Below are 9974 nucleotides of genomic sequence, written 5' to 3' on the forward strand. Positions count from 1 at the left end.
TTGGTTATTTGGATAGGGTTGTGGGTTTTAGAGATGGAGTAGGCCCTTGTGACTCAAAGGTGGTTTCGCTCTATGGTACATTGTATTGAATGAGAGCATGTGATTTGGAGACAAGCGGAGTTTTAGCCATAATTCGAGGCCTTGGTGCATCTTTATAAGCAGTGGTTCGAGGTCTTAGCATGTAACATCCAAAAAAAATTAAGTTAAGACCCAAACCATTTTTTATATGCGTATAGGGTCGTATCGGATGATTCTTAATTGTTCATAGATGTCAAGATCAATTATTTTATGTGGAATAGATTTGAAAATGAATTAAGGTCACAATAATCCTCTGGCACAAAGTTGAGTTGAAAGTTTCCTTACCGATTGACTTTCGATATAAGATTTTACTTGGGTCAACTTCAAACAATCATACCTCTCAGCATATAAATAATTAGGTGGCATGTGACCTATAGAATTAAAGGTCTATAAATCCTCTTTAACGCCACCAACCTTGTCTCATTTCGAGTTTGGAGTACAATGTTTTGACTGTTTTACTAGAGGTACTCCATGAGATATTTCAGGACCTGAGTTTTATGAGTCCAAGCTACGGACTATAGATCGGGCTCATGAAATGGGTTCAGAAAGTTGAAATTCATTCCTAAGTTCCACGAAACCGATCTACGAGCCACGGATCATTTTATGAGTCATAAAAGGATTCGTATATCACCTGTATATCATGTATATTAGGTATATATCAAATTTTCCAGATTTCATAAAAACGTTATTTCAAAAAAAAAATCTCACTTTTCACCCTTTGGTCGATCCCAACTGTCCTAAAAATCTCTCTTCAATCCTACTAAGTCATAATAAGTATTATTCATGATTTGACAACATAAATCCTTGAATTTCTACAAGATTTTAACATCAAATCTTCTTTCTATCTCTGGTGAATATCAAAAATTCAATTCTAGGATTCATGACTTTATTTTTGAAGAAGTCCATCAAAAATTCTTCCTTCCAAATCAAGGTAAGCATACTCTCGCGATTTTCTAGTAATTCTAACATATGATTATGTATCCTAAGAAAGAATCTACCATCAAAACATAAGATTTTAAAGAACCAAATTCACAAATTTTAAGAAAGGGTTTCTTGATCATTCTTCATCAAGTTAGGATTCTTTGTTAAGATTTATGGAACGTTTAAGGTATGTAAGGTTAATCACAACATTGGACTAAGTTCTTCCTCATTCCCTACATCTTCGTTCTGTCAGTATGAGTTTGATTTTGGGTTCGAGTTCCAATCCTGTTACATTCAGTTTTTGAGTTAATTATATAATGTTTCATTGAGTTTCCTATATATTTATTAATATTGATATTATACCTATGAGTTCCAATTCTTGAATTTGTTGTTCATATTTGCATTCACTTGAATTCGAGTTAAGTATTTGCATTATTTATTTATATGCATTATTTCGAGATTAAAAAATGATATATTTCATGTCTTAAATTGAGTAAGGAGTTTGAGCATGAGTCGAGTTTTGAGAAATCTTGCATTCACTGATTTTGAGCATGATCTTTATTAAGTCTAATGAGTTAGAGTTTTTGCAGTTATTTTGAGACTAGTTTGAGTAATTAAAAGCATTCACCAAGTTGAGAGTATATCTATTTTTATAAGGAGAAGAGATGAGTTGAGAAGAGTTGACATAAACCGAGTAAAGTCCAATGAAACTAAACGAGACATTATTTTGAGTACTTCACTCACTTGAGTTCATGAGCATATTAATAATTTATTTTAGGAGTAGTATTAAGCAGCGATTTGGGTAAGAGTATAGAACAACTCGAACCCCATAAACTACATAGCCAGTGTAGTATAGGATCGTACCATTGGTTCGGGCGACTCCTCACTTCAGTCTCTGATACGGACTTTTATTGGATCTATGAGATGAGTTGCGCCCCTTATCTTGGCAAGGTATTGGATGGTTGTGGCAACAACAATAGTTTATTGTATCATCGTGAGACTCATAGTGATGGTTGTCGGTTAGAGAAACTCCCTAAAGAATAAAATATTATTTTTGTTGAGCTGTATTCACTATTTATATTTAGTAAAGCACTATCTTGTAATCATATTGTATGCTTTATTAAGTTGAGTATTTCAGTGTTGAGTATTCTTGAGTAAGGTTTTTTAGCTATTTTACATATTGTCCATTTTATGTATTGACGTCATTTTGCACTGCATCATTTTATGATGCATATTTAGGTACTCACGATAGCAAACATTCATAAGATCCCTTTCTATCAGCAGTTGGCGAGACTTCCTTGCTTTCGGAGGGCTCCAATGTTATTAGTTCAATTTTATTTGATTTATAGTTAGGTATATGTGGGTCTTGTCTCAGCACCTATCTTCAGTTAGTAGAGGCTTCATAGATAGATAAAGTTAGTGAGTCAGTCCAGATTATTTATTCTATTTTTTTAAACCCTATTAGTATTCATATTAAGAGCTATTTTCAGACTTTTGCATAAATTGAGATTGAAATGTTTTGAGTTTTGCTTAAATATTTTAAAAGGTTCACTTTAAAAAGCTTCTGCATGTTTGTTTAATCTTCAGTTCAATAGTTAGCCAGGCCAAGCATTCGCTTGGGACCAGCAATGGTCTTAGAGTGCCGACCATGTCTAGGGTGTAGGCTCGAGGAGTGACATGGCACATCTTTATTAGCCGTGGTTTGAATCCCTGTCGCATCTTTATTAGTCATGTTTCGAGGCCCTAGCTCATCTCTATTAGCCTCAGTTCGAGTCCAGGCATCACTTTTATTAGTCAGTTCGAGCCCTGACATGGTGATTCTATTGGGGTTTTTGGGGTGCCGTCGCCACGATTCGAGTCCGGAGTCGGTAGATTCAGTTTTGGAATACTTTAAATTTAGCTAGTATTACCTTTAGCTCCTCTGTGTAATCATCAAGCTTATGGGGTCAATGTAGGTTATTTGCTTTCCAGATTGCACACGGGTGTACCTTCTGGTCTTATGGGGTCCAGTTAGGTTATAGTTAGTTTTCTTATTTTACTGTTTCATTCTTCTAGGCTCGTGAGATATACTTATAATTTTTTTATCTCTTTGTTCTTATGACCTCTAGTTATTGTTACTTTCTCGCTTTTCATATTGTTTTTACTTTACAAGCTCAGTCGGCCTATGATGATGTCTACTGCATAGCTGTTATTTTGGTACTCATACTACACTCTGCATCTATTTTCTTGATGTAGACAAAAGCGCAGTAGACAACGTTGATTCAATCCAGTTGCGGAGATCTTCGGAGATAGAGCGTGAGCTGATGGTGTCCTAGTTCGACTTATCTCCATCTGTATATAGTTTTAACTAGTCTTTTGTATTCGAGAAGTCTGTACTTTTTGGTCCACTTTTGGGGCTTATATTCTTATAGCAGCTTTGTACCTTCGTCCACCAGGTCGTGGAATTGGATCATGTACTCAGTTTGTGTATATATTGATGTTGTTTCTTTTTTTTCTGTTGTGTTTCGTGTTTTATTGCTTTAAATTGTTCGTTGTTTGTTGTTTCTTCCCAACATGTCTGTTACTTGTCTTTCTGGGATATGGGCTGGCTTATCTACTGGTGGGTTATAGTAGGTGTCATCATGAGTCGAGTTTTCGGGTCGTGACATTACTATATCATTCCTATTAATTATAAGTCAATCATTCCTATTAATTATAAGTCATTTAAATATTGAAAAATGAATAGTATTTAATAGTAAGAATAAAATAGATAAAATGACAAATTATCTCTTGATTTTTCAAACTGGACAAGTAAAGTTGGACAACTATATTCAATATATTGTACAAGTAAAGATGGAGGGAGGGAGTACATATGAATTCCTTGAGAGTCATGCTATAGCAATGATGGCTCACTACGCCAAAAAATAAAAATCATGAAGTACTCAAGTGACTTGGTTTGATGAGTGTAATTTTGATAGTCTGTTTTCTTGTTTAAAAGTCACTTTTAATCAGTTGGATATTTGTGATAAAGTTGAGAGGCCAAACTTTGGACGGATATAAGAATAATAGGAAAAAACTTGATCACCATACGTTGATGCTCAATATAGATGGATATTGTAAAGCCAGTCGGGGAGAAACAGTAGGTGGTGGAGTTGTTAGAGATTATAAAGGGAATGTGATTGTGGCCTTTTATTCTTTCTTTTGTACTCTGCAGCAACAACGAAGTTGAATGTCTAGTTGTTCTTAAAGGTCTACAATAGTGTAGAGCCAATGGTTACATGGATTTAATAATTGAATCTGACTCTCAAATGCTTGTTAACATGATCAATGACCACTAAAATGCAAAGTCAACTTCAGGGATATAATTATCAGCCAGATTTTGCTCCACTGAAGAAGTAGAATTCAACATTGCTTTAGAGAAGCCAACTTTGTGGCAAATAGACTCGCTAATCTTGGAATGCTTTCTAGGCGTGAAGAAATCTTCATTTACGCTTTCTCCATTCATCGGGAGGTCAAAGCTTGGGTAAAGAATGACCAAAGAGGTACTCTATGTCTAATTCTCTTTAATTATGCCTAATTCTAGTATGAACCTTGTAAGTTTACTTTCGACATTCTCTTAATTTTTTTTTGTAATATAAGAGAGAAGTCGTCCCTTATTCATATCTATCTATGCTTTGGGCATTTTTTGCATAGAATGAGCTGCCTCATTCGTCAAAGGCCTCTGTGATTATTTGATTTGATATATAGAGATGGTAGGGATAATGCCAACCCACCCACCCCCACACTTTGGGTAAGTATAACCTTGGTGGATGGTTTCTTCTAATAAATACAATAGCAGTCTAATTAAAGTGGAAAGAAGTAAAAACACAATACACTTGTTTAAATATATCAAAGAACATTCAGTTGTTTGGTACAATCAAAATTCGAGCAATTTTTTCCCTAGTATCTACTATGGTTATTTTAATCTTTCTAAGGATACAAGATCTTGCAATGTTTAAAAGCTTAGGGAACAATTTGAACCTTATAGATAACAATCCCGTTATAGAAAATTCATCTTTGAAAACAGAATAAGGACAAAATGCTCAGAGGCAGCCAGTCAATCCATGTCCTTTGAAAGCGATGAACAACCTTTCAGTTTTTGTAAGAGAAAATGGCATCATAAACAACTTGCCATTTACATGCAAACATAAATGAAAAATAACAGCAATGCAGACTGTATCTTATTAATCCCAAATTGAAAGCCTATCCATAGGCAAACATCATGCTAGAGAAGATGTAAGGATGTCAATATTTACAAGATTAAGAGTTCTCAACTCAGACACCTTTAAACTGCAAACAGAAGCCTTGCAGTCATCATCCATTTATTTGTCGTCGTCATCTAGTAACCTCCTTGTATGAAGGCATTCAACCGGTTTAGCTCTTCCCTGTGCTCACTCACAACAGCACGGACAACATCTCCAATGGACACCATCCCTATCATTCCTGTCTGATCGATAACTGGAATGTGCCTGATTCGATTATCTGGCAAGTGATGGAAAAGCATATGAGCTTATCTGCTCAACCTGAATGAGAGAAATCTAGAAAGGGAGCAGGTTCAGAAAAAGTTCTAGGAAATAGCACCTGTCATCAGTTGCATTGCTTTCAGAACTTTGGTTTCCGGTGTGACGGTGATAAGCTTGTTCTGCAAACACACACATACGATGACTAGTCGTTTTGTGTTGATAATATTTGTATTTTGAATACCAAATGCCAGATATATAAGGGTCTGATTGGGAGCAAACTCTACATGCTTTTGACTTTTTATTTCTTATTTTCTTTTTATCATGAAAAGAGGCTTTAGAGTCTTACCTCCTCTGTCATGATGTCCCCAACCTTTGTTGATTTGGATGATCTTCCCTGTACTATGATTTTCCGAAGATAATCTGGTTGAGAAAATTAATGAGAAGGGGAAGTGGTTGAAGAGAAAAAGAATAATCAGAACTGTGGTAGTTCTGGTAGTTCTTTGCATTTCTAACTGTGTGAAATTTTATGTATTTACAACTAGTAAAGTTAACTTACAAAACTCGAGAGCAAGAAATGGAACTAGAAAACATTGCCTATAGGCTATAGCTTAATTCAGAGCATGTTTGTATGGCTTATAAACCAAAAATCATATATTAGGATTTTTAACTTCTGGTTTTTGGCTTATATTTGTTATTTTGGCTTAAAAACAAGTACTTGAAAACACATTTTTATTTTACCCAAACAATACAAAACTGCTTTAAAGTTATTCGGCTGAAAAGCACCTAAAATAAGTCAATTCAAACGGGCTCTCAGTTGCATTATTCACAAATACATTTCCTCGGGTGAACAACTATAAACTGAAAGAAACAGACAATGATGACACTGACACTAATTTCAGTGACCTTCCCCAATTCGACATTCATGTCAATGCTATACAAGCAATCTTATGTTTTATAGATTTTCATTCACATCGTCGCATAGAGACTCTTAAATTTCATGTAAATACCGGTATCCTTCCCAGTTTTACATTCCTTTTTGCTTACATTCACATAGATACTCTTAAACTTCACATGAATTAGTACATAAATAAGGTCGGTCGGTCGTGATATCCCAATAATATTACAAACAAGGTGAATTTTATGACTGAACATGATAAGAGCTAAAAATCAGTCATAGAAGGACCTAACATGCATATAGTTCCTGTTTGGAAGTGTCCAGAGGATTCAACATTTCTTGTAACATAAAGCTAGATTTACAGAAATGATTGTCGAACAAGTTCAAAAATCAATACTGGTACAAGAAATTAAGTAGGCATCACAGACAGGTAAAGCATCATAGTCAGTTATGCCTTATAAGATAGGTGTCTACCTCTCTCTGTAATAATACCAGCAATTGACTTATTTTCCCCAGATTTCACAACCACCAAGGCTCCTACATTGTGCTGTGTCATCTGGCGTAGACACAAAGAATCAGTTACATAAAGTTTCTCACTGACTCATAAAGGATAAAGTTTCACTTGTTAGCATAAGTAAGAAATTGGTTCGCTTTCACATAAGTAGGTAATGAAATGCACAATCAACATCCTGTCAATGGTCATTTTTTCTTTTTTTTGTCTGTGATTCAGCATATGCAAAGACACTGTACAGATGGATTGGCGTTAAACTACTAACCGATTTCACAGCATCATAAACACTGTCATCTGTAGTGCACCAGAGCCAGGAGCCATCAGCACCTTTACCTTTGCCCTTCAATATGTCAGATATTTTGGTGCTTTCAAAACCATGTTCTTCTATACGAGCAGCTGAAGTTGTTTCCTGGCGCACAAACATAAGTGGCCTCGACACCGGATTCACCAAACGGACATGTCGTAAAACAGCACTTTTGAGGACACTTCCATGAGAAAAGATTTGCTTGAATCCTCCTTGCATATTTGCCTATGAATGAATTCAGATTAGCAATATAAAAACTTTGGCAAGCTTTTGGCTGGAGGTCTAGCTTTTAGTGGCTTAAAAAATATATTTTAGAAATCAAACTAATCATAAGTCCAATAGAATCTTTTCTATATTCAAAGCGATAGCCCGGGATTACAAATATTCAAAGAGTGTCTAACTCTTAATAAACATTTTTATTTCAAACAAGGAATGTGGGCTAAAACAACATCTGTGGGTAATATTCAACAAAAAGAAGATCCGTAGACGTTTCATTTATCAATAAAGAGAAGCTGAACGTGCTCTATTTTGTAGGTTTGGTATTCCTGACTCTACTTTAACAAAAACATTTCATATTTAACCAAAACAGTAGTGTAAAAAGTAGTAATAGTTTTATCTGAACAAATCTAAATATCTCATTGTCAAAGATGTTTCTCCGGATTTAACAAAGAACACCATCAAAGAAAAAGAGAGAGAAATGAAGAGATCGGAAGAAGACCATCTGATCTATGTATCAATCAAAAAAGAAATCCAATCCAACATTGCATTCAGTGAACTTTTCATTCTAGCATTAAATGATACTGAATCCATAGATCTTCCTTTGTTACTGATTCATTGAATCAAATAGAGAAAAACAAAAGAAGAAGAAGAAGAATCATGATCTGGGTTGAGCTAAAAAAGAAGGATTGTTGAATGAAAAAGTTCCTTTTCAGAACCATAAACATTAACATGAGTGATAAAAGGGAAATTAGAGGAGAAGAAAGAGCAAACCTCACTCACTGGACAGAGAAAAGAGAAAGTCAGAAAGAAGGAAGAAGATGAAAAGAAAAAGGGTTTCCACAACAATTCTTCGAGTTTATCCTATAGTTAGGAGGGTGGGGTTACTAATATGTGTGTCTGTAAGTGTCATTTGGCAAGCCAATCGGGCCATACACTATTTTTGTCACCAAGCACCAGAAGATCGTGACCTTTCACCTTTCCACCAGTCAGACAGCCCATCGTTATGCAAGGGACATTTTACTAGGGGACATTTCATCCGTGGTTTTATGGTATTATGTAGACAAAAAAAATAATCAAAATGGTTCTTAATGTATTGCACATTAAAATTATTTTAGTCCTTTCATATGAAAATGGAGATGATTTTAATTCTTTATATACATCATGTAATTGAAATACTCCTTAGAGTATTTTTTAAAAGGGATTATTCAAGTCTTAAATATTAATTAAAAGTAACAAAGCAAGTCAAAAAATTTGTTAAATTTTTCTAATAACATACATGATTTGTATAAAAATATAAAAAAAAAATACGAGTGAAACCTCTCAACAATAATCAATTCAATTAATTAATATATCAATCAATCAATATATAATAATAAAGAGCAACATATACAAGGTGACGTGGTAACTCTCTATAACTTTCATTCTTATTTAACCTTTTTGTGGATTTTTTGTCCATTTCTTCTTCATATATATTTATTTATTTATTTTCATAATTAAAAAAATATTTATTTAATTCATCAACTTTTATCTCCCACTATATTGCATTCATATATATATATATATATATATATATATATTCTTCCACCTTCAATCTTTATAATAATTAATTAACTAGTGAAATTATTCACACTTCGCGCGGCTATATGATCTTTATTATTATATATAATAATAATTCTTAAATGATATAAAATAGCATATAATATTTTTATTTAGATTAGTGACGGATATATAAAATAATAGTGATATTTCTCTTCATCTGCGACATGATATATTTTTCGTCTTTTTTCAATATACAAAATAGAAAAAAAAATTGCATCTTTTTAAGTGCAAACTATTTATATGTATATAGTAAAACAAAATATTTATTGTGGTAAAGTAAATGGAATAAGAGGTCATATTTTGAAATAACAATATACTATTTTATGTTAATTTTTTTTAATATTTTAATTTTCTCTATTTTTTGTAAGAGTACTTAATTCTATATAGAAATTCTGATTTCGTAAAAAAATATGAATTTCTTCATTGTGTCTTTATTATTACATTCGTTTATAATAATTTTTAAATAATAATTAAATATTTTAAAATACTATGAAAATAAAACACACAAAAATTGTAAAAAATATTTAAGAATGCAAGTTACAAGTAATATGAAGAGATATGAGTCATTAAATATTACTAATTATGCATTGATTTTATTTGTAATAATATATTAATGAATGTGAAAATAAGGGGAAGGAGGAGAGGGGAGAAAAAATGAACAAAAATAATAATAAATGATCGGTGGCTATAAGAGATGTGTCACCTTATCATTTCAAAAACTCCAATTATATAATATATAGATGATAGATTTTCTTTTAGTTATGTTATTAAGACATATAAAAAATATATAAATAATTTACAATGTTACATTGACAAACTAATTAAAAATAAAAAATATATATAAATACATTTCAAACAAAAAATAATAGTGATGAAAACAGATTGATACATACGCAAAACAAAAAAAATGAATCATAGAATTAGTATTTTATTTTATAATTACTTTTTTGCGAGCATAATAAAAAT

General features: G+C 32.8%; 1 protein-coding gene across 1 annotated transcript; it reads right to left on the reverse strand.

Moving 5' to 3' along the window:
• Positions 1-5176: 5176 nt before the first annotated feature.
• Positions 5177-8316, reverse strand: LOC129882572 (CBS domain-containing protein CBSX3, mitochondrial). Its single transcript, XM_055956941.1, has 6 exons — positions 8181-8316; positions 7152-7415; positions 6850-6931; positions 5827-5900; positions 5599-5659; positions 5177-5499 (listed from the first exon to the last, which is right to left on the reverse strand). Exons 2-6 carry the CDS (start codon positions 7407-7409, stop codon positions 5357-5359), a joined length of 618 nt encoding a protein of 205 aa, XP_055812916.1. The 5' UTR covers positions 7410-7415; positions 8181-8316; the 3' UTR covers positions 5177-5356.
• Positions 8317-9974: the final 1658 nt, after the last annotated feature.

The sequence above is a fragment of the Solanum dulcamara genome, chromosome 3 (genome assembly GCF_947179165.1).
Source record: "Solanum dulcamara chromosome 3, daSolDulc1.2, whole genome shotgun sequence".
In the NCBI taxonomy this organism is placed as follows: Eukaryota; Viridiplantae; Streptophyta; class Magnoliopsida; order Solanales; family Solanaceae; genus Solanum; species Solanum dulcamara.

Excerpts from the sequence above, each read along its gene's own strand:
- LOC129882572 (XM_055956941.1), bottom strand. The coding sequence starts at position 7,409 with ATGCAAGGAGGATTCAAGCAAATCTTTTCTCATGGAAGTGTCCTCAAA. Across the intron at positions 6,932-7,151 it reads TTTATGATGCTGTGAAATCG|ATGACACAGCACAATGTAGG; the intron begins GTTAGTAGTTTA and ends TGTCTACGCCAG. Across the intron at positions 5,901-6,849 it reads TGGTATTATTACAGAGAGAG|ATTATCTTCGGAAAATCATA; the intron begins GTAGACACCTAT and ends TTTCTCAACCAG.